The following is a 24,186-nucleotide window of genomic DNA, read 5'->3' on the forward strand; positions in this document are numbered from 1 at the left end:
CCAGTCCCTCTCTCGTCGATCTGTAACCCCTACTACAGAACCCCGCGTGGGCAATACGAGCATCCTCGATACTGGACGTAGGGCTTCCCTTGCCCGAACCAGTCTAAACCCGTGTCTCCCACGCCACCATCTGAAGCCTTACGCGCATAAAAGAAATTTACTAGTCTAAGTCTTGATCCGTAAATCTTGACAACGACAAGGCGGCAGCTCGGCTACAGCTCCGTCTTCTGGCACCGGGTGCAACTCGTATGTGCCGTCAGCGAGGTTTAGCTCTACACGGAATGCAAATGCAAGGGTCAACATTTAGACGGTTATTTCAACAACACTTGCAAGATTTAGCCTAGAAATGTAGCAAAACTACAGGAAAGGTGTAAAATCCCATTTTATTGGATTCTACTCAGAAAGAGGATTCCAACCCAAGTGACTTCACATTTTTCTGAGTTTTCCTCGATTTAAGATGAATTTCCCAAGCTTGGTCGATTCAGACAAGAATAAAGAGTGGGATCGGGAAAAACTTACGATCTGACCCTTAGACCTAAGGAATAACTGTACCGGGATCCTCAGACTTAACACAGAGAAGTCCACGAAATTTTACACAAATACCCTTGGTCAAAAGAAAAGGATACAGCCGAGCCCTCGGGCGAGGCGGACAAGGGTCGGGCGAAGCAGATAGGGGTTGGGCGACACGGAAAGGGATCGGGCAAGACGGAAAGGGGTCGGGAGAGACGGAAAGGGGGCGGGCGAGACGGAAAGGTGTCGGGCAAGACATAAAGGGGTCAGGCGAGATGGAAAGGGGTCGGGCGACACGGAAAGGGGTCGGCAGCTTACCTTTCGGCCTACTAACGAAGTCTTGGGGTCGGGAAGGAGCAAGCTCAGGCGGAACGACGAACGGCGCTAAGTTTCTGGCGGTGGCGGTGCTTCTTCTGGACAACAAGTAAGCTCTAGCTCAGTGCGGAGGAAGGCGAAACGGCTGGCGGGTGTTGGGCGGAAAGGGGAGCTCCACAAAAAACTTATGCGGTAGCGCTTGAGCATGAAACAGAGGGCGGTGCGGCAGGGCAACGATGGCGAAGGGAACTTCGGTAGAAGCTCTGGTACTCCCTTTATAGCTGCGCGGAAGAGGAAGAGTTTGAGCGGTGCGAGGATAAGATCGAGAGAGAAAGGAGTGCTCTGCCGGGGCGGCGATTGGTCGGCGTCTCCATTAGTCGGCGAAGCGGAGCTCCGGGGATAGGATTCTTTGGTCATTGGGTACTAAAGACAGCGCTAGGTAGGCGTGGTTTTGCCGGACGGAAAGATTGGTGAGGTCGAGCGCGCGTCTGGTCGCGTCAAGCACCGGATTGGGTGCGGCGGCTCGGCCAGCGTGCGGCAGAAAGGAGGGAAGGGCACTGCAGGCGAGGTGACAGGGCAAGTGGCGACGCTATCAAGCGCAGAACCAGCGGCTTTGCCGTGGCACGCTACTGGCGAGGCGGGGGAAAGGAGTTATCACTGCCGGCGCAGTGGTTGGCGAAGGCGATATCGTCGCGGGGCGCGCGCGTGGGCAGCGCGACTGAGGGACGACGGAAAAGCCGGAAGGCGTTGGGGCGCGCGGCCGGGGATCCTGGTGAGGAGATGCGCGCAGGACGCGAGGCGGACTGGCGCGGCAACGGCCAATCTTCGGTCACAGCGGCGGCAAGGCGCCTGGCGCGACCGGCGGGATCTCGGGCGAGACGGGACGGGGCGGAGAGTTTGCAGGGCGCTTCCACGCGCGATTGGGAAGGTAGCGCGCTGATCCATCATGTCGTGGCCAGCGACTGGGCGAGGCGGCGCTCATCGGGGAGGTTACGCCACGCGGCGGAGAGGCTCTAAGGCAGGGCGCACGCTCACTCTGGCGCGCTTGGCCCGAGAGATCCGTGGGATCTGTTTCTGGGTCTATCTTCCAGCCTCTTGTTCTCACAACTCCGAACTACACCACTTGACTCCCTTAACAAGAGTTGTAGAACACCAGCCAGTGTCCCACTGCACAAAGTTGTAGCAGGGACTTCATTCTCCAACTTTTATAAAGAGTTTTCTTGGCGTCCTGCTCAACTTTCCAAAGATAAACCCTCCATAAGGCGCTAGGTTGGGTTGAAAACTAGACTTAGCTGATATAGCTCAAGAAGACTGAGTCAACCAGATTAGGGGCTTGTCTTAAGATTAAGCTCGACTGATTTAAATCTAGGTCGTTACAGTGAGTTGGGGGTAACAATGGTAATTCATCCTAAAAGTTGTCTTTTTTGGAGCTGGAGGTACCCTCCCAGCCAAACACCTCCATCAGACAGTTCCAACTCCACCCAGAGCTGGCTCCACCTGAAGTTCTGAAGTGGAGTCCAGAGTTGGAGCCATACCAAACAGGGTCTATAAAGGGGATATAGGGGAGAAAAAACAGCTCCAATAGATTCCTTTCATTCCCATTTATTTTTTCTCAATCCTCTTCCTTCCCCTCCCTCTCCCCTTTAAAAGGGAAATCCACCCATCTCTTTCCTTCTTCCTTTCCTTCCCTTCCTCTCCAACCACACGATTCGCAAAGCCACGCGCATCCCTGGCCGCCCGATCCGCCGCTCGCCCCTGCCCAGCCTGCCGCCGCCTACCTCGCCGTCCATGAGCTTCGCCCACCTCGACAACCTCCCTCCACGCAGCGTCGGCCCGCGAGCACGACACCACCGAGCGAGCGCCGCCACCGCCGCCTCCCGGGCTCGCCCCGCTGCGCTCTCTTCCGAGCCGCCGGCGGCCGCCCTCTGCCTCGCGTCGCCGTCCCGGCCGCGCGCCGCCGCGCGACTGGAGGCCGCCCCCACCCCTGCCCCGCCTGCCGGCATCGCGGCCGCGCACCGCTGCCTGCTCCTGCCCAGCTCGGGCTTGCGCTGTGACGGGCGTCGCCTGCCGGTGTTGCCGTCCAGGCCGTCGCCGGTGTTGCCGCCCAGGAGCAAGGAAAGAGATGAGAGAGAGAAAGAGCGAGGAAAAAATCAATTGGACCACTGACAAGCAGGTCCCACGTGTAAGGAGATGGAAAGGGGAAAGGGATCTGCAGCACATCTCCCTAACGATCTGAAATTGTGAGAAGGGATTCCCATATAGGCCTAATTTGGAAATTCAAATCCCTTTGGGATCCCGAACTTTTCACTGGGTAGGTAATCCATGGGGTGGGGGGTTTTCCATCCCTAGATTTTGCTCCCTTTTGCTTCCAAAAGGTGCCATAGAGTGAGAAACGGGAACGGGAAAAATCAATCCGCTTGAGATGGTCAGCTTAACTTTTCAGGGAAAAATAAGTGATCTTAACTGATGATGGTACTTTGATATGAGATGTGCTGAACATATATTGTGCAGCAAAGTTTTAGCAGCACTAGCCAGTTTATTGTAGCAGTGTGCTGTTGGAACAGGCTAACGGCTGAGTAACGATAGTTATGAAAGCATAACTCATTTAGATGCATACAAATAGCTTACTATTGTTCAATTGTGCTACTGGATAAAAAAAGACCGTAGTGCTTTGTTGGGGAGAACTGGATGCATGCTTCTGCTCAGCACATGGACAACAAAGGATAAAGTTTCAAGAACAAAGTTCAGTGGTTGTAAATTTGTCATCTGAGAATGGAAATCTGACCACATAGGCACGTTGCCTTCAGCTGAACTGCCATTGGAAATCCAATTGAACGCCAGTTTTTAACATGAATTTGTTTCATAAAAAAGGGCAAAACAAGTAACCTTCAGAAACGTACGGAGGAAATTAATTGCGTATAGCCACTGCTAGAAGAAACATACAGTATAAAAAAGTTGTGTACAGCCACCGCTAGCAAAAACATACAGTAGGAAAAGGTCGTGTACAAGGCCACTGCTAACAGAAATCGCTACTGTTGATTTCTCAATGGACATGGATAGTAAGTGCTACTTTGGTCATTTACAGCTACTGCTTCCAAAGGAGGACACTGAATAAATATGTTGATAGAATAATAAGATAAAATTGAAATTCAGACTGCTGTAAATACCTATCAATGTATATGTGACGGCTATCAAGGTATATGTGACAGCCATAGCCAATCTCTCTGCACTCTGAAACTGCGTTCAGGTTTGGAAAGGAACTCTCGCTCTGACCATCGAGTGCCTCTTGCTCATTGCAGAACTGTCTGCTATAACTGAGATGAACTTGTTCTTTCCAGATATCTGGATAAGATACCAAAATATCATTATTCAAACCATGGTAAATAGCTAGTAAAATGGATAGTAATGTTTCAATACAAGTAAATGTTTCAATACAGTAAATAGCTACTCCAGATAGTAATGTTTACTTGATAAATAGCTTCAACGCGGGTGTTGCCGCCCAGGAGCAGAAAAGAAGCACACACTGCACTACTCCAGATAGTAATGTTTCAATACAAGTAAATAGCTAGTAAAAATGGATATACAGTAAAAGTGAGTTGCAAATAATTTCAGCAAACCTATCTTCAATGGATGAAGAAATATGTTTGTTTAGGATAAAAACAACTTTAAGCATGAGGTGTTTACAGTTGATTTGAGAGAAATACTAAAAATGACAAGCTGGAACTAATATAACTGAAACCTATGCTATGTGGAAAATCCAGTTGTGTGAAACCATAATATATTTATGTATCATATATACTGTAGGAAATATCATTGTAAAAAACTCATTTTTTTTACATATTCCAAGTTACTTCAGAATACTTCCAAATCCACAGATAATATTTTTGTACTTACCATCACAATAAACAGTGCCATAGTCTGTAACTTGTGGAACTTTTATGTTGCTTTCTACGCCACAGGCACAGCTGTGAGCATGTTGCTGCAAGATCCATTGAGCATTTCATCGAACACCTATAGGGCACCTTAGCTTGCATAAGCTGTGGCAGGTGATGAGCGGCGGCAGCCACCTCTGCACCTTGCTCTCTCTTCATCGCCATAGCGCTGCACTCGGCTATTGCTCAAGCACGAAGCACCTCGTCGAGCTCGAGCCCCCATGGAAGTATGGAACCCGGGCTCGGTGCCCGTGCGCAGCTGCGCTCGTCTCCTGCAGCGGATGGGCCACACCTCGAGGCTCGAGCGGCAGCGGATGGGCCGGGAGCATCGCCTTGGGAAGTGGCTCGCGGAAGATGCCGTTGACCTCGCCGGCGTCGACGAATTCCGGCGGTGCCACGCGGCTCGCGCCTCCAGCCGTCCAGCGTACTCAGCAGGACGACACCAGCTGGGCGAGAGGCGTGGCGGAAAGCCGGAGGGCGGAGCGGCAAGTGGAGGAAGAAGCCGCGGGTGGCGATGCAGGTGAAGAGCAGAGGCCACACCGCTCATACTGCAACTGGGGAGGAGGCGGCGAGCTGGCGACCTCGGCGCTTGCGGGGCGAAGGGACAGGCCTTGAAGCCTCAGGCGAGTTCGGGAAGATGGTCGAGGAGCCTACAACTTTCCCGACCAGGATTCCTGACCAGGATTCGTATTGTAAAGATATGACGATAGCCTATTCCCTTTCAGATCAATAAATGAGGAGCTTGGACTTCATCAAATTTTACAATCAATCCTCTTTCAGATCAACTATCCACCCAATCTCTTGACCAGGTCAGAAATTGTGACATACTACTACCTCCATCTTAACAAACTAATTAATTCAAAATTAAACTAAACTGGTTGTCCTAAAAGTCATATATTCACGATCAGAGGGAGTACAATACAACACTGTGGGCATCAATATTCTTTCTTGATACTCCTACGATGAGTTCCTCTATACATTTCCAACCGGTGAATGCATACATCTTCTGTCCTGATATATGTAGATACATATATATCAAACTAAATACAGAAAGAATTAGAAAAGGAGGGGCAAATACAAATGGAAGATGAAGCAAGCACGGGTGGAAACACTGCAACCCGTTATCGTTTCACATAAAAACTACGGCGCAAAGAAGTAAAGAATAGCAATAGAGACTAAAATAGAAAGATGGATCTCTTTTCTAGAGTTCATCGTGACGTGGATCTGAACATTGATTCTCTAGGTTGCAACCTCTGCATCTCAAGCAGTGGCCGGTGGGGACGAGAAGATGAGGCTCATCAGGAGTCCGACCAGAACACCTATTAGGCCAGCGAATGCAGCAAACGTCAAGGAGAAACCCGTGTCGCCTTTGCGGCTCCGACGCCTCCGGAGCACATCCTGAAACAACATTGTTGTTCTGCTAAGTTAAAAAAAATAAAAATAACAAAGCAACAAAGCTTATGTTGCACCATAATTGTTGGATACTCTATATTCAAGAAATGCATGTAAGCAATGAACCCTTTAGGGTAACCACTTTGATTTTCGTTAGCTATATCCACAAAAGGTTCATCATTTTGAAGTGAAAAGTAATGAAAATGTGGGAACAAATCTTATGTGCTTGCCAGATGGCACCTCATTCTGGCTCCTTTCAGGTTATTTGTTGTTAAATGAGCATAAAAATAGGGAAAAAAAACTTAAGCAATTCCTAGAATCCATCAGCAGCTTAATTTACACCAAGATCCAAACTTATGTCATCAGTGACTTGGATTCATTTTTTGTTCAAATTCCAGCCCATCTTTTATTTTCCCTCCTTTTCCGGTATGTTTGAGCATAAATTAGTAGACTTTGCATTTGGAGAAAAAAATTTATCTTCAAACTACATCGGAATACAGAAATATAAGTGTTCTGTATTTTGTATTTGTGAATCCAAAATATGTCAACCACCATAAAGACTAACCAGTTATATTGCATTTTGCTCAGAGAACAGGCCTCCTTCAACACAGCAGACTATTTTGCTTTATATCGAAGTTTTCATTAATGCAACAGCCAAAGTTCAAATTGATCCCAAAAAAAGAAAGAAGGGATAAAGTCCAAATGCAAAATATGATCAAGTAAAATCTGGGAACACAATGAAGCTTAAGAAGTTTGATAAACAGTACCAATTCACGTTGCATTTGCTGATTTTGCTGAAGCATGTTATCTCGTTCATCCTTCAGGCGCTGAATTGTCTGGATCTGAATAAGATAAAAGGAGCAAACAAGAAACGATGACATAGGTGCCCAAAAGGATGATTTGCCATTCATAAAGTACATGATTCATGTTATGGTTAGAATATTAATGAAGCACTCACTTTGTATGATCCAAGATTTTATTTATTTTCCAGTTGGAACTTGGAATGTGTCGAACAGGTTAAAAAGTGCTACTCTGGTCGAAATGGGCAATAGTAAGAAAAAATGATCTAAATTCTGGTCCCATTCATAGTTAACAAGCGCTTTAACAAGTGTGGCTAAAGCAACATGTCCACGGGCTTCTGGGCATCCGTCCCTCCCTCAATTATGAACACTCAATTATAGATTTATAGGTAGTTAGGTACCTTTCCCCATGATCAACTTTGTGATCTTTCAACTGTCAAATCATGTTGCTTCAACGTCTTCCTAATTCTCGAACTTGCCATTCTTTCATATAATCAGTGCTAGTAAGGCATTACCCAATATGGCTGCGCAGAATGACACGCATTTCACATGTTAAGGCAAAAAGAAATCTGCGTAGTGTGTCTGTAGAGTATCTAGAAATTCTCTAACTTCACAGTTAATGTGTAAAGAAACATACAGTTCCTGTGATAAACAATGTTATGGAGTCATGATTAAAGGATTCAAGCATGCCATATTTAAGTTGGCAGAACCATCCCTTCTCTGAATTTATCAGAGGAAAATCTTAACAAACATGTATTTTCGGTGAAGTTTCAAAGAAAGAATGAGAAGTATCTTTGGGATAAAGTGCATTACCTCTTCTAAGCTTGCGTTCTTCAGCATCTGAAATGTACGGTGTAAACATGTGCTCCACAGTAAGAGTTTTTTACTGAATGCTTATAAGTGAATAATCAATATCATGCATATTACTACAGAACTGCCATAATCTTACCATCAGATCATCAGACGCTCCTTTGAAGCTCCTGCTTCCTAAAGATGAAACACTAGAGTCGTCTGAGCCTCCACTAGGTAATGTGTAAACAACCTTAAGCTTCATTTCCTCGATTACCTTTTCAGCTTCCTTGTTGAACTGCACGCATACAACAAGATGGCATATGGCTATGAATATCATTTCGCTGTAGTGATAATGTAATGCTAAACCTTCCAAATTAGACATTTTGCAATTTCTTCTCACCGTATCAGGGGGTATCTCATCCATGTCGGTACTGGCAGCCACCTTCGTGCTCTGAATCAAGAACTTATCCTTGCATTGCATATCTGGTGGGTACTCTTTCTGTGCCTGGAGCGTAACTATACGCCCAAATTGGGAGGCAGGAACAGAAACAACAATTACTCATCAAAAACCAAACAGGGAATCCTAAACAGAACCATGGAGAACAGGAGAAACAAGTGTTTACTCGTTATTGTGCAAGAATCCCATGGCTGGACGATGCTCGCGTTTGGCCGGACGAAATACTTCCTCGGCGATGTCGTCTTGACCTGAAGAAAAATCGGACAAACCTGGTTCAATTTTCACCAGATAAAACGCGGAAATTCTGAGGCGAAATAGGAAAGTCATGGACCTTGAATGCGACATGGTGCTCGCTGTTGTTCACCACCTTGAGATTGCAATAGCACGCCTTTTCCAGCTCAACTGCGGGCAAGAAAACCGCAGAAGTTTAACCGATCGCAATGTGAATAAAAAAAATACCGAGAACTCCGCAGAACTTACACAAGAAGGTGAGCTCCTCGGGGTAAACCGAGACCAGCGTTCCGCCGCCACCCATTGCAACCACCTGATCGAACACACAGAAAGAAGCCACAGGATGAAAAAAAATGCCGCATTAAAATGGGAACAAATTACTTTCTGATTGTTTGGAGCGGAAACCCAACCTCTCTCTCCAAGAACTGAGTGCAAGCAAAATAAACTAAAAAAAGGCAGCGATTCGGAGGAGAAATGGGGAGGGGAGGAAGCCAGGGGCGGAGGGAAGAGAGAAGCCAATGGGTTTGCTTTGCTTTTCTTGGCTCCCCGGCGACATTGACGGGGCAGCACTCACTTCTTGGGGGCCCGTGGCACTGTGGCAGTTCTACTTTCAGGGTTTTTTTCTTTTTTTAATTTTTTAGTGAACAGCATCGTTCTTTTTCCTTCTTTTATGGGTGGTTGGTGATTTACATTACTTTATTCAGAGTGCTGTTTCCTGGACCGGAAAGCCATGGCTTTTGGCAGTTCTTATTAATTACATTTGCAATACTCTGATGAAGATAATCTATGAATAAGTATATTTGTGGACTATTTAGTGCAATTAATAAATCATCACTAGAACTCGTAAGTTCTAAGAAAATAGTAAGATCGTGCTGTAGTCGTGGTACTTGCACTGCCACAAATATTTGCATTTATTCTCATAAATCCCCATACAGTACAAAACCGGAAGTAGAAAAAAAAAGATCTGAAGAATATTCTTGTCTGATTGAAGTATTAAACAAACATTAGCAGTTTTGCTCTGTATTCTCCTCGGCAAACCGTTGGGGCATACGTGACCTGTACTCTACTTGTGCTAGGAACTCATACAATTTTTAATGGATACCAGATGAGCTTCTCAATCATTTTCGCCATTATCAGACAGGGAACACGAACAATCTACTCACGAAGAATATTATGACGTGTGCGTCCCAATTGCTGCTTTGAAGAAAATTGAGTTAAACTTAAACTGAAATTTTGGTGCTTTCAAGTAGTAGTAAACTAGAATTCAAGATAGATTGGAGAAAATGATTGATCTTTCTGTACGCAAACACGGCATGCAATTTCCACAGCATCCATGCCACGAGCAAAGAAAAACCGGTGTTATTTGATATGGGCAGAAGTCTTCCATAATAAAGGCATAAAATAAACTGGTGGGGTAATGACTGATTGAAGGTTCGACAAACCAGTCCTGTCCAACAAAGAACTCAATTCCCAATTTAATCCATAAAAATGCAGACCTATTTCTCATAACAGGTTTTCTTTTCTTGGATAGCAACATACGTACATATCAAGTTATTAACTACTATCAGTTAGGAGTATACATGTACTTGAGAACCCGGGACCCTCATAAGTCTTAAAAGGGTGATATTAAATTCATAATAAGAAAGTATGAATCTTGTATACCCAGAACAAAAGAATCATTGCACTGCAAGCCAAAATACACTATAAAGCTGTATATATTACACATTTGATATCCAGTGGATTACAGTGAAATGCACTGATTGGGCAGTGAAGCGAAAAAATGTTTGCTAAGAGAAATCAAAATGGAGGGAGAGGCTGTTCTGTCATCATATCTGATTTTACTTGAAAGTTGAAAAGCGGGGAAGCTTGTGTTTCAGGTAGTACAACTTTGCTCGCCTCACTTTCTTGTGCCTGATTACTGTGATCTCCTTAATCCTGGGTGAATACCTGCCTCGAAATATGTAGGTGAAGTTAAAAAAATTGTTGCAAGAATTCTGAACGGTAGCAGTTTAAATGTTTCAAGCATTTAGCATGTGGTTACCAAAACTTATCCAATTGAATTATTAATAATTACTGAAAAATAGAATTGTAGGTACTAGGTAACCACGTCACTAGGAGCAGCCCTACACGAAGTGAGATTTATCACAATAAAGTCTTCTACTACATTTGCTGAGAGCATTGGCAAAATAGCACATGAAAGATGACTAAGTCCATTTACACACACAAAGGGGGAGTAGGTGACAGGTGGCTAAGTTGATAAAAATTCAGGGAATAATAAATATTAAGTTATAGTGCTTAATCTCAAGTTTACATAGGTGTAACAAAACGGAAGTGTCAGTGTAAAACGGGAGTACGGGATAGTTTTTGGGTATGACAAGACACAAGAGGTCACTGTGAATTTGAATGCTTCAGATCCTCCCCAATTTTGCTGAGAAGATTATAATTCTAGGAGAATCCGAATGCATCTAATGAACTTACAAAGAATGGGAAAGCAAGAGGATTAAAAAATATTCAAGTTACGGCATTTAGCTGGTTTTGTAAATCTTGTGGTGCAAAAATGAGTGATAATGTATATTGAGCTAGAATGCATAACAATGTATAAATGTTCGAAAGAAAAATTTCAAGCCCCACTATGAACTTGTAGGTATTGCGAACTAAACTGATTATATAGCCAGCTTATACAAAAGTATACAAAGCATCCCAAATTTCAATGTATCAGTAGTCCAGTTGTCTCGTAGCTATTTTAACATACAGAATGACATAGATATATGATTTTTTTTCTGTAGTAGAAAAGAACTGCCTACATAGAAACTTTTGAATGCTGACATTTAGCAATATCATCACCGTGCAACATTAAGCAAATTATCTGCACAGTGCAGAAAAAGAACATGAAACAACTTACACTGGGAAGGTAATCTCAACTCCTACACCAGCAATGATCCTCCTGACACGGATTGTGGTGTGAACACCAGCTTTGTGCTTTGCGATGATTATGCCCTTAAAGAGTGATAATCTCCTCTTGTTGGGCCGTTGCTGCAAATTTTCCAGATATTATCATCCATCCAATGAGGAACAGCCCGCGCAACACATCCAAGACAGTGGAAATTTTTACCATTCTAAGCTCAATGATGTCGCCAGGCCTCAGATCCGGTACAGTCTTCACCTTCTCAGCCTCCTCAATGAACTGCTTGTTCAGAATCTACAACACCAAATAATTCAAGGAAATAGTACATAACAAGTCAAGCTTCACGAGATCATAATGGATTGTACAAACACAAATGAATGAATAGCCAGGGATTTTGCACAAAAGTCAAAGCACCAAATTTCTGTCCCGCCATGTGCCTGTGTTAATGAAACCATGCAAGAACAACAAAGAATTAAAGGTCATAAAAGATAGTAGACTTGGTGGTGACTTATCTGCATTTCTAAGCCCTTAACAGGACAACATGTGTTGAGAGTTTGCATAAACAGTGAGAAAACCAGTTCTCCACCTCGCCCATTACTAATTCCAATGCGGCCATGGCCACTAGCCCACTTTAGAGACTATGCTAGAATGCAGCCAAGAACTAATCAAATAAGTCCTAACCATCCATAAAGAAATAGAATTCTGAACACTAAGCAAATACAGTAGATGTTACTCCTCGATGACCTGATGACTCCCAAGGTACTCTTTGTACAGTAATTTGCAGCCTTCATTTTCACATTATAAATGCTCCAATTCCAATCCCGGATGCTACACGACTTTAGGAAAGTCCGCTCAAGGAGTGCTCACCCCGATGATTTCGCCGAACTTAACCTTCGGCTTGCTCGGCGGCGGCGGCGGTTCCTCGGCCTCCGCCACTGCGACAGCCCCCTCGGCCTCCCCCTCCTCGGCGTCAGCTGAGGCAGTGACAGGCTCGGCCTCAGCCTCAGGCTCCGGTTCCCCGGCTTCGGCGCTGGCGTCGGCGCGGGCGACTAGGTGGGCGGCCCGGCGAGGGGAGGCGCACAGGGAGAGCCGGCGGAACGAGGAGGCCACGGCGACGACCTGCGGCGGCGGCGAGCGGTGGGAGAGGAAGGCGTGGGGAAGCACGACGCCGGAGACGGCGGCGGTGGCGGAGGCGGAGGCGGCTGCCATTGGAAGGTTGAGATGGGGCAACGTGTCAGCGGCGGAGCATGGGACGGAGGAAGGGGGGAGACAAGGCGTCGCCGCGGCGGGAGGATTGGGGTAGAAACGCTATCCGCCTATCTCTTTGTGGGAGGGGCTGCGACGCTGCACGCGGGCCCCAACCTCTATCCAGGAGTCCGAGCGATCTGAGCCGTTGGTCCAGGTTAGTGAGTAAAGACTGACAATGTGTCCTTACGAAATGTTGGTGGGCCTGTTCGCCTCAGTTAATTCAGCCGGCTTATCAGCCACCAAATAGTGTTTTTCTCTCATAACAAATCAGCCGTTTCAGCTTTTCAGCCGGCTTATAAGCTGAAGCGAACAGGCCCGGTAACTCTATCTACAAGAAAGAATCGGAGTATAATGAATACTACCTACTTCACTGTAATATCCTGACGATTTTACCACTTCCATCATTACTTAAGGAAAGAGTATTTTTCATGTATTATCCTTATTTCTCTCTTTCTTCTTCGTAGTGCCATTGTGCTCTCTTCAAGCTCAAGTGCATCATGGCAGCCTTAACACTGCCCCTATACCAATTGCCTCCTTTCGTAGCTTTAGGGGTGCGAATTTATGCTCCTAAAAGTCGCCACTCGTCATCGACTAATTTTAGTTCAATTAATCCCAACGTAGCTTTTATGGTTCTTAATACTTCAGCTAGTCACCATCATATGTCAACACCGTTACATGATAAGGCGATCTGATAAGGCACAAATTTGAAAACCACAGCGACATATATCCACCTCTGCTACCATTGCAACCATGCAAATGCAGAGAGCTTGAGTAGGTGGTTCATCCATAGCATGGTCAAAGAAGATGAATAAAGTGGTGGTGAAGATGAAGAAGAACCGAGAGGAAATGATCTTATTCTCTCTTATTTTTAATGAACAAATTATTGTGTCTCGTTGAGTGTAAAATATAACATTCTATCGATCACGTTGTAGTTTGTTGTCATTGAAATAAAATATTTGATAATAGTAAGTGACGATAAAAATTAAAAATCAAACTCAATGATTTGAGGAAGCCACAAGAAATTACAACGCTACAATCCTTATTTTCGAAAGAACGACAAAAGTTATTTCGAAAATTACAAATTGCCGGCTTGGCACCAATGTGACTAACAAAACCTTCGGTTCGCTTAGATGTACATCATCAGTACATGGAGGAAAAATCGAGGACGGTGATTGGTTGACCGGGCACAATCATACATCGGTCGAAAGAGTGCGTCGTGCATGTAAAGCATGACAACATTCCAGTTCTGATTTAAAACATGATGGAGGCCATCGAATAATTAAAATTGACGCGCCTATCATTGATATAGGTGATGGCTTATAGGAATTCAGTGATTATTTGATTGTTGATTATTTGATGGCACGAGAGGGATTAATAATTTAATCCAATATGTTATCAGCGTGGTAATACAACCTCACCATCATTTGTCTGGACGAACGAGGGCGAAAAAAAGAAAAGAAAATACTCCTAGGAGGCAAAGAGCATTTTGAATGCGGGTCAAAACATCCACTGAAAAATCTGGCATAAAATTCGTTTCGCAGGCACCAGACAGTCGTGTGATCGTGTCAAGCCCATAACCAACTCGGGCGCGTGTCCAGCGCCTAGACCCGTCTCCCTGCCACGTCCTCCTCTTCCTTCCCCTCCGTTCCGCCCTTCCCCACGGGCCAGCCACGGCCCCACCGGCCACCACCCCTCCGGGCCTCCCCTGCCCTCGCGTCGCGGCCTCCAACCGCACCGCCGATGACGAAGCCACCGGCGCCGGCGATGCATTCCCAGGAGCGGCCGCGCCTCTCCGACGGTCCTCTCGGCCTCCGCGCCCTTCCCGGCCTCTCATACAACACGCACCGCGCCCTCGTCCTGGGGCTCACCTTCCTCGCCTACGCGCTCTATCACGCCTCCCGCAAGCCGCCCAGCATCGTCAAGCGCGAGCTCGCCCGGGCGTGGCCGCCCTTCGCGGACCCGGCGCTCCTCGGCGCCACCGACGTCGCCTTCCTCAGCTCCTACTCCCTCGGCATGTTCGTCGCGGGCCACCTCGGCGACCGCCTCGACCTCCGCCGCTTCCTCGCCTTCGGCATGGCCGCCGGCGGCGCCGCCGTCGCACTCTTCGGCGCAGGGTACTTCCTCGGCCTCCACTCGCTCGCGTTCTACGTCGTCGCCCAGGTGATCGCCGGCCTGCTCCAGTCCACCGGATGGCCCTCCGTCGTCGCCATCGTCGGCAACTGGTTCTGCGGCCGGAGGCGCGGCCTCATCATGGGGATATGGAACGCGCACACCTCGGTCGGGAACATCACCGGATCGCTCGTCGCCGCCGCAATGCTCGGGTACGGGTGGGGATGGTCGTTCGTCGTCCCGGGTGGGCTCATTGCGCTCGGTGGCGTTCTTGTGTTTTTCTTCCTTGCGCCTTACCCCCAGTGCGTTGGCTTTGGGCCGGCGCCGATCGAGCCGGTTAGTGAGGAGAGCAAAGATGGGGAGGACAGCAGCAGCAGCAGCGCCGCTGGTGGCGCTGGGAAGGACAGGCGGGATGCCGTGGGGATTTTGAAGGCCCTCGCCATTCCCGGCGTGGTCATCTTCGCAATCTGCCTCTTCTTCGCCAAGCTGGTTGCATACACGTTCCTGTACTGGCTCCCATTCTACTTGAGCCAGACTCGTAAGCCCGATAACTTTTTTTCCCATGAGTTCGTCTGAATTGATTAGATTGGTCACAGAGTTACACATTATCACTTTTGATTGGAGTGAATCGTTAACTTCCTGCTCTGCACTTGGTTTGAGTAACATGTTATTTTTATGAAGTTGATTCTTGTAATCAATTACGGTTGTGGAGACCTTAGATTGTACTGTAGCATGTTGTAGTGATTTTGATCGAATTATGTTGTGGCAGTGGTATTACGTTTAGCAGTATAGCAAGCGTGCAGGAGATAGCACATAAAAAGCAAAATGTGGTAGCAATATGTTCTGCTAGCTAACCAGTTTATCCTTACCCTGTTGTTCTTCTATCTTATTGTGATAACAACTTATTCTTCCGATGTTAAATACAACTGTATTCTTACTGCCTAGTAGTGTCTCTAGATGACTTTCTTCTAGTCATTTTGTTTCCTCGGCGTTACTGATCCCATGCCCAACTTCTGAACTTTATTAGCTATTTCATCTTGTCATGATTTGAATAATCCTTATGTGAATTCTAAATTTAAAATGCTGCTTTCTTATGTCAATTTATTTTTCCAGCTATTGGAGGCGAGCACATGTCAGCTGCATCTGCTGGATATCTATCAGTTCTGTTTGATGTAGGTGGAATTGTTGGTGGAATTCTTGCTGGCTTTATATCTGATCAGCTCAATGCTAGAGCCACAACTGCCGCAGTCTTCATGTACCTGGCAATTCCATCTCTTTTCCTCTTTCATGCATATGGCAGTATTTCAAAAGCGACAAACATTGGCTTGATGATGATCAGTGGCCTGTTTGTTAATGGACCCTATGCTCTGATAACAACTGCAGTTTCTGCTGATCTCGGCACTCACAAGTCTCTCAAAGGAGATTCTCGTGCACTGGCCACGGTAACGGCAATTATAGATGGGACAGGATCCCTTGGTGCTGCGTTAGGTCCATTTCTTACTGGCTTCATTTCAAGAAGGGGATGGGATTCGGTGTTCGTAATGCTTGCACTTTGTGCATTTGTTGCTGCTGCGCTGTTGTCGAGTCATGTGAGAACAGAAATTCCTCAGATCATCCATAAGTGGAGAAATCGCTCAACTACCATGCGGAATGGAAACGCAGGTAAAGGCACTAGTTGCATTGTATCTCCCCATTTTAGAGACCCCAAGTTCTTAGTTTCTTGATTTATTTTTGCTGATATTCTCCTTTCTGTGTCTCGTAGATTCTGGTGTTCAGCCACTTTTAGTGGAGGAAAGCTGATGGCAAGGCTGCTTTTGGTGCTGCTCTAGTATGAGAGAGTTTTGTAGCGTTGTTGTAGGTGAAGACTGTGATGTTTCTGGAGAAAAAACAAATCATACCCCAGATAGGAAAACCATTTCTGTCTCTGGTGCTTACGATCTGAGCAGACAGACGCGATTGGGATAGCATCTGTTGTGGTTTCTGTCAAATGATGTTCCATCCGCAGTAGAATTTTTGGATACATCAATCTGTTGTAGCTTGTAAGAATACCTGTCTCATCGCTTATGGAAATGCACTCTTCGGCAGGGTCTAGAACTCTAGATGAACATATATAGGGGGATAGAACAGGGAACTGACAGTCTGAAATACAGATGAAGGCTGTTCGCCCTGTATGTCGATGATGTTTGTAATTTTTATTGTAGATGGTAACTGAACGGGATCCTGAATCCCGGGCGAGCGATCTGTGTTATCACTTTATTCGTGCGAGGTCTTGTGTGTTTGAACGGCCAACGTACTGCTGCTTTATATTGTGCTCTGTGCTGTTGTTTGCAGAACTACTGAGAAGTTGATTCTGGACTGCATACCTACGCGAAAAAAGGGGTAAAAACATGTATACTTTTTTTGGCCCATCAATAGCCCAGCGTGTACACTACACTAGCAGCGGATTGTTGAACCACTAGCAGCCATAAACCTAGCAGCCAGATCTTTGACCCATCCATCATCATCAGCCCAGCCCAGCGGCGGTGGCTGACTGGCAAGAATATCCCCGTTGAATATGCCTAGGTGTCCAGGCTGGCCCGTGGGCCGTAGTACTAGGACCAAATAGAGCCAGCCTGTGTTACCGCTCGGCCCGTCTTTAGGCTAATTTGATCCGGGAAGCCTATACAACTTCCACGGTTTTCTTTTTTGTTACGTGACAACTGACATCCGTTCGTTGTTTGAACCATAAATAGATACCTCATCCTCGAGCCAACTATAAATAATATCTGCTCCCAGTGAAATGTTGGATTAGTCTCTTCGAAATGTTAAATCAGGTTCGCGGATCGTTGAATCAGCGGTAAAAAAATATTGAAGCATGTATCACACTGGAAAAATCTAGGTGAGGTGGGGGGAGCAAGTTAAAAATAATATATAATCTCCGTGCAATGTTGATTTAGTTTATTTGAGATGTTGAAATATAGTAAATAGATTGTTGAATCAAGTGTAAAAAATGTTAAATAGTATCTGTAAATGCGAGATTGATGAGCTTTAATGGTTGTGCTAGATGGGTCAAGTAGATTTTGAGGTTATAGGAAGCTAGATAGGAGCCTCCAATTTGGCTAGCTCAGGTGTCGTGGGCTGCTGAAAATTTGGCTCCTGATATGCCCTAAATTTTTTCCACTGATGAGAAGTAAAGAGGAATTTTGTCCTCGACTCGACATCACATCAATGTGCTCGCAAGCCGCATCACACTTAGCGTGATCCATTGCGCTGCGATACACACAAGCTGTATGACCCTCGTGTCGATTGCTCTGCATACGATTTGAACGTTGGACAGTTAAGGAGACTATAAGGATATATATGAATATAAATGTTGGTGCTCAGTTCACAGAGGAAGATAAAGATAGTTCGAAGTTTCACTCAGCAATTGAAATGAATCTATGTCGGTCCGATGTTTGATGAGATATTAGATGGAACTGCTAAGGGTACGGGTGAATTGCAAATGTCAAGCATTAATCGAAGTGGCGTGTGGTGTCGGTGAATTGCAAATGTCAAGCATCAATCGAAGCACCGTCTGCTGGATGGGGTTACAAAGTGGTATCTTTTAAGTGCCGCGCATTGTCAGCGTTTAATTACGGTGTAGCATCAATTCCAAATGTATTTATGCTGGTTGTATGGTTTTATTAGATATGAGAAACCCTGTCGGATTGATGGTGAATGTAGCTTTGACAATAGAATCGCATAGTGATATAAACATTAGCTCACACATTTGTTTCTAACCATATTAGGCATTATTTGCTGTTCAAAAAGCTAACAGGCAGCTTTACATAGTAAATGTATGTACTTCAAATATTGTGCTGATGTTGCTTGCAGCTATAGAGAAGTTGATTTATAATGCATGCATGAGAACAGTATTTATGCTTTAGTGCTTTACCACTGCAAATGGATTATCAGTGGGCACTATACATGTCACAATTAAGCTTTTTTTCATTACTCACGGAACCATGTTGCACAAAAATGAGAAGCGAAATGCGTTTAGCTCGATGAGCTGCCTGTGGTCGGGTCACACCAGAAGACTCGATAACCAGCGTGGTTGGAGCATGCCAACCTGCTTGACCAGCCGATAGATTAACACCGTAGAGACCGAGGTGTTCTACTATACGATCACTCCAGCCTCTGTCTTCACGCCAATTTGGCTTATCCCACCTACCTCATCAGCAGTCATGCGTATGAACTTTCCAGCCACGGGCCTTCATGATCCTCACACCGATGTGGTGGGCAAATCACAAACCGCACACGGCGCTCTGAACGTGAATGCGTGAGTGATCGCTGTGATCCATACAGCTCGCATGTCCAGGATGGTGATTTCTCATTTTAGACGATTCAGGTGTGGTGTGGAGTATAAAATGTTGGTGCTCGTTCCATCCTGCACGATCAGCAAATATGTTCGCACTAATGGTAGGATTGATGGGATATTAGAAGAAACTGTTAGTGGTAAGCACCACGCGCAATCACCGAGCTGGTATCGAACACTTTGCTCTAGTGTTGGGCAAGGATCAGTTTGCTGCAGGGTTGGGCAGATCATCGATTACTCGATCAGTTTTAGGATTGCTCAGTCATTTTAGATACTCACAGCGGGGAACCATTTCGGAGTCAGCACTCTGAAAGCTAACTGTACCATATGCTGCAACACTTTGCTAGTCGGAACGCTTGCGGAGCAATCAGCCCCTCCTCGGCATGCGTAAGTGTGCCCTTTGCTCTAATTCCCCTAAAGGCTAAAATCTTGGCTGCAGGTTTGCAAGTCTTCGGGCGACATATGGTTCTGCAAAAAAGACCTCTTTGACGCCATTGTGGCCCAATCAAAACTTCTTCTTTGTATCTAGGGGCGAGATGCTGTGGCTTCACCTATGTTACGCTAGTCATATGTGATGAATATGCATCTTTTTTTAGATTCCTTGTGCTCATCGTTTGGATGTAATATGAAGCTACATTTGCAACCTCTATTCTCTCCCACCAATCCGAAGTCCCTTCGAGCTGCAGGTCTTGGCCGGCGCTTTGGCCAGAGCCTATTTTCTCATAGTAATCACTACTTCGAAATTTCATTAAAAAAATCACTACTTCAAAATAAGTCATTCGTGTCGGTTAAAGTAGAACCAATAGAGATGGGGTATCCCTACTGCCTCTACAGCCCACACGATATCAGAGCTATCTGTATCATACTTAACAATGTACCCGTGTGGTGCCTAACAAGAGCCAGCACGGCCAGTATCTGCGCCGGCACTTAGCGTGATCCGTCTGCGATACGCACTAGTTGCATGACCATAAACTGATCGTGGTGATTGATCTGCGTACTTTTCCTGCTCCCCCGGAACCTGCATACTATATGAATGTTGCAGAGGTGCATATAAATATTTGTGCTTGTTCTCTGCGACAAAGGAAGATAGATCGAAGTATCAGTTCTCACCAATAACAAATGAATTAGATTAGTTTGTCCGTTTAATCTAAAAAAGATTAGTTTGTCCGTGTCATGATGTTTCATGAGATATTGGGTGGAACCTACCAAAGCTCTCTTCTGAGCACTGGTCACTTTTTCTGTAGCCACCTCCTCTACGTTAGGAGCTCCATTAATTAACATCTTATTACGTCTCCAGTTCCAGCGAGGATAGAGTGTGTAAGGGATGACGGCTTCTTTGTTGATATCAGGTGGTCATCTTGTGAACTTGGTAAGTCTCATGTAGATGAATCATCTAAGAGCTATCTTCTTCAATTCGATTTGTGAACCTGCTAAATTCAGCAGCTTCTGTACAGGTTTTTGGTTGAGCTTTGTCAAACAAGTAAAAAAGAGGCTTTATCCAAGAAGCCTACAAGATTAACCATATTGCCACAAAGAAGGCATTTTTGTGAAACTTTTTTTTAAATAGTTTCGGGTTCACTACAATTGCTTCACCGTTGAAGTCAAAACCGCTTTTTAGTCCATTTGGAAGGATTTCTACGACCTCCAGCTTCACCTATTTTACGTAAATCGGGGCAGTATAGTGTGAAAATATTTTGCAAATTAAGGTAAAAATGAACTAAAATTAATCTTTGTTGACTTCACCGGTGATGTTGTTTTAAGATAGAGCCCTACTACACAATGATGTAACTGCTGGGGCGTGCGCGCGCTCTCTTGCCCGGTGCTGCAAGGTTGCGCGTTCTGTTCTATTCTCTCTTTTTTTTTGTGAAGAGCATTCTGTTCTATTCAAACAACCTGGCAAAAAGCTTTTACATAGAAAATTAAACGTAGGTACTTGAAATGATGTGAGCTAATGTTGTTTGTAGGCTGTAGCTATAGAGAAGCTGGTTTTGCAATGCATGCATTGGAGAGAACCAGGGGCATACCTATGTAGAGCCCACTGCACAGTGAGGGCACGGGCCGCTATTTTTTTTGGTTTTATGAACTCCGTAGCTACGGAGGCCTCCACTCCTCCAGCAGTTTGCAGGTCTCTACTCGACTTTTTGGTCTAGGTTGACGACTGTATTTATGATTTACAGCTTTAGTGCTTTACCCACAGACCACAGTTGAGCAGAGCTACCTCGGCAGCCCGGCCTTTTCCATTTCTCACGTAAGCATGCTGTAGAAAAATGAGTACCAAAACGGGGTTATTAGCTCGATAAACTGTCTTTTTCGGATCACACCATGACAAAAAGCTTTTACATAGCAAACTAAACGTAGGTCTGCCTGACTAGCCGATTATAGGACGAGGTCTTTACAATGCAGCCACCGGCTTATCTTCAAGCCAATTTGGTTAGCCCACAAAACTCATCAGCAGTGTCATGCGTATGAACCATCCGGCCGCGGGCCTTCACGATCCTCACACCGATGTACTAGCTAAGTCACAAGCTGCACCACACTCTCAGCGTCAATGCGTGATTCATACCTACAGCCTGAACGTCCAGCAACTGATCGTGGTGAGATTTCCCATTTTAGACTATCCGGATGTGGAGTATAAATGTTGGTTCTCGTTCCTCAGCAACCAGTGAAGACCAGACTCAGTTTCAACTCGTTAATAGCAAATATGTTCGCACAGGGTTGATGGGATATTAGATGAAACTGGTAGGGGTAAGCACAATATGGAATTGTGCAGCATGCACTGAACCTCCTGCTCCTCGTTCGGTTGATCATTTATTACTTGTTCAGATATTTAGAATTGATACGAGCAGCGTGGCCTTTGCATCTACAAACTCAAAGTGCGCAAGCATTTAGGAGCTGGTACTCACATGCGAAGATGGCATGCAAATCGACCGTGCGCCACTGCGTGTGCAATTCTTTGGATGGCTGATAGTGAAGAACGCGTCCACTGCAGATCAAATATCCTAAAGAAATCCATCGTGAATGGAGATCAGTGTGGCCTCTGCTCGAATCCCCTGAAACACCGAATCACCAACCACATCGTGTTCGCCTACAGGTTTGATTTTTGGTAACAGTGTAGGAGTAGAAGACATCTCTGGTGTCATGGTAGCACAACCGAGCGAGATACAAGCGCCGCCATCTATCCCAACACATGCACACTGCTGGCAGCTGTGAAAACATCGTCACGTGGTGTTCAAGACAAGACGATGCGCCTCCTCGCCTGATACGCGCTCATCTGCAGAGCAGGAGGCTCTTGCGTAGCTTCCACTCCTAGTGCTTGTCCTTTAGATGCACTCCTTCCTCCAGTTCTTAAATAATGATAAGCGAATTCACTTTAATCTGCCGTAGACGTCGGATGGAGTAATGTATAGTACATTTGCAGGCCCCTAACATCATCCCTTGCCATGGCAGAGTAATGGGGAGTCTTTGCAGCCCTTGACAGTTCAAAAAGAAAAGGAAAAAATTGCTTATCATTTGTAGGAACATCAAAAACACAAGTGATGCCATCATTTCCGTGGCCCCTGCTAGCCCCTCTACTAGATTTGTCCCCTTCTCTCCCTCACACAGTCACGGCTACTCAAAAGACCCTGACTTTTATACAGAGGACGTCTAAAACTCAGCTCTCGGCGGACTTTTCGATAAACGGTGAGATTCCGGGTTTGGCAATCTACTTCGATGCACGATGGATTCATGAGTCACCATCTCCAGGGCAATTTGGCTAGCTCTTCCAGCCTATCAGGCTATCAGCACTTCAGCAGTTCATGGCTTCCTGCTCATGCCCGTCATGCGTATGGGGTCGCCAGCCACGCGCGTTCAGCCACGACCGCACTCTCAGCATGAATGCGTGCATGATCGAAACCGCAGCGATACACACAGGCTGCATGTTCAGAAACACCGTGGTGATCTGCCACTATAGATTTGTGGACTATATAAATGTTGAACTCTGCGACCAGAGGAGGGCAGAACTGGTTTCAGTTGGGGCGCTAACTGCTGATGGCAGTAGTATTGACTGATAGGGGGTCATGTGTTAATGAGACATTAGATGAAACTGTTGAGCGTACGCACGCAGTGTACTGGTAAAAGAGAGGCTGATTACCAGGTTTTGTTCTCCACTTTGAATTGATGTATGGTAAGCTGCTACGAACTCAAGCCGCATGAGCTAGCATTTCCATACTGATTGTATCCTTATTAACATGGCCAGCTTAAAAGTTTGAACATGTCTCAGGGCCTCTATGTTGTTACGATCTGTACAGAAATTTGTTTAATTTTATACCGTGAGAGATACTACTTTGAAAATGTATAATTTGTGCGTTTTCTAAATCTGGGATTGTTAGGACCTGTTTGGTTGGTGCATAACTTCGCCGCAACCAACGCCTATGCCGGTTATTGAGCATCGACACACGACTGTAATAGCAAAATGCCCTGTTAGGCTCGTGAATGTTCTGGGCTCTTTTAGTTAAAGGAAAAAGAAAAGGAGTAAGTGCTCTGGACTCATCTATTGGGGGCAGTACACAGCTGGAGCCTTGGGCCTGGTTTTCACGAGAATCGAGCCCAACAACACATAGGGTCGCTGGACTCATTCAACAATGGCAGCTATTTTTTGAATAATGTAACTAAAAAAAGCTATTTTTGAATAATGGAAGAAAATTTTGACCTTTATCTCCTTCGGTAAGAAGGAATTAGTCCAACCTTATTACAAAACGTTGCCAAATATTAAACAATCTTAGAAGGATGCTTCTTTTTAAAATAAAAATCAGCTTAAAAGCCAATCTGCAATCAATGTGGTCACCCATGTGAAGCGAAGAACTGTAGTACCACTAATGCGCACCTACATGTCAGAATTTTATCCGTTACCACAATTGTGTGTGGTAACAGATCACTGAAAGCTCCAGCATTGCTCTCATCTTCGCCCGAGTGAGCTAGCTCCTCTGCACATCTATTCTTGGATCAAGGAAAGTTTGCCCGGCCCGGCGGCCCGACCGCCCCCGGGCGCGTCCACCCAACATCGCTGTCCCAGCTGCTCCGCCACTCGAGGTCGGCCAGTGAAATCTAGCCACGCCGTGCAACTACGACAGAGTGGTGGTGTCTTTTGGTTCAGCCGATCAATCAGTAGGGGGGCCAAGTAA

At 45.7% G+C, this 24,186-nt stretch overlaps 3 protein-coding genes across 3 annotated transcripts; 1 reads left to right on the forward strand and 2 right to left on the reverse strand.

The window, feature by feature from the left end:
* Positions 1-5,635: 5,635 nt before the first annotated feature.
* Positions 5,636-9,005, reverse strand: LOC117865034 (vesicle-associated protein 2-1). The gene is made up of 9 exons (XM_034749114.2): positions 8,840-9,005; positions 8,679-8,742; positions 8,530-8,600; positions 8,365-8,446; positions 8,142-8,257; positions 7,899-8,036; positions 7,763-7,789; positions 6,917-6,991; positions 5,636-6,155 (listed from the first exon to the last, which is right to left on the reverse strand). Exons 2-9 carry the CDS (start codon positions 8,731-8,733, stop codon positions 6,018-6,020), a joined length of 702 nt encoding a protein of 233 aa, XP_034605005.1. The 5' UTR covers positions 8,734-8,742; positions 8,840-9,005; the 3' UTR covers positions 5,636-6,017.
* A 1,103-nt stretch (positions 9,006-10,108) lies between these two features.
* LOC117865023 (large ribosomal subunit protein bL19cz) lies at positions 10,109-12,639 on the reverse strand. Its single transcript, XM_034749104.2, has 4 exons — positions 12,202-12,639; positions 11,542-11,628; positions 11,332-11,462; positions 10,109-10,376 (listed from the first exon to the last, which is right to left on the reverse strand). Exons 1-4 carry the CDS (start codon positions 12,541-12,543, stop codon positions 10,268-10,270), a joined length of 669 nt encoding a protein of 222 aa, XP_034604995.1. The 5' UTR covers positions 12,544-12,639; the 3' UTR covers positions 10,109-10,267.
* Positions 12,640-14,018: 1,379 nt separating this feature from the next.
* LOC117833352 (putative glycerol-3-phosphate transporter 4) lies at positions 14,019-17,061 on the forward strand. The gene is made up of 3 exons (XM_034712813.2): positions 14,019-15,229; positions 15,805-16,353; positions 16,454-17,061. Exons 1-3 carry the CDS (start codon positions 14,323-14,325, stop codon positions 16,489-16,491), a joined length of 1,494 nt encoding a protein of 497 aa, XP_034568704.1. The 5' UTR covers positions 14,019-14,322; the 3' UTR covers positions 16,492-17,061.
* Positions 17,062-24,186: the final 7,125 nt, after the last annotated feature.

The sequence above is a fragment of the Setaria viridis genome, chromosome 1 (genome assembly GCF_005286985.2).
Source record: "Setaria viridis chromosome 1, Setaria_viridis_v4.0, whole genome shotgun sequence".
In the NCBI taxonomy this organism is placed as follows: domain Eukaryota; kingdom Viridiplantae; phylum Streptophyta; class Magnoliopsida; order Poales; family Poaceae; genus Setaria; species Setaria viridis.

Excerpts from the sequence above, each read along its gene's own strand:
- LOC117833352 (XM_034712813.2), top strand. The coding sequence starts at position 14,323 with ATGACGAAGCCACCGGCGCCGGCGATGCATTCCCAGGAGCGGCCGCGC. Across the intron at positions 15,230-15,804 it reads ATTCTACTTGAGCCAGACTC|CTATTGGAGGCGAGCACATG; the intron begins GTAAGCCCGATA and ends TTATTTTTCCAG. Across the intron at positions 16,354-16,453 it reads CATGCGGAATGGAAACGCAG|ATTCTGGTGTTCAGCCACTT; the intron begins GTAAAGGCACTA and ends TGTGTCTCGTAG.
- LOC117865034 (XM_034749114.2), bottom strand. The coding sequence starts at position 8,733 with ATGGGTGGCGGCGGAACGCTGGTCTCGGTTTACCCCGAGGAGCTCACC. Across the intron at positions 8,037-8,141 it reads ATGAGATACCCCCTGATACG|TTCAACAAGGAAGCTGAAAA; the intron begins GTGAGAAGAAAT and ends GTATGCGTGCAG. Across the intron at positions 6,156-6,916 it reads AGCAAATGCAACGTGAATTG|GATGTGCTCCGGAGGCGTCG; the intron begins GTACTGTTTATC and ends ATGTTGTTTCAG.
- LOC117865023 (XM_034749104.2), bottom strand. The coding sequence starts at position 12,543 with ATGGCAGCCGCCTCCGCCTCCGCCACCGCCGCCGTCTCCGGCGTCGTG. Across the intron at positions 11,463-11,541 it reads ACATCATTGAGCTTAGAATG|CAACGGCCCAACAAGAGGAG; the intron begins GTAAAAATTTCC and ends GAAAATTTGCAG. Across the intron at positions 10,377-11,331 it reads GTTGAGATTACCTTCCCAGT|GTATTCACCCAGGATTAAGG; the intron begins GTAAGTTGTTTC and ends ATTTCGAGGCAG.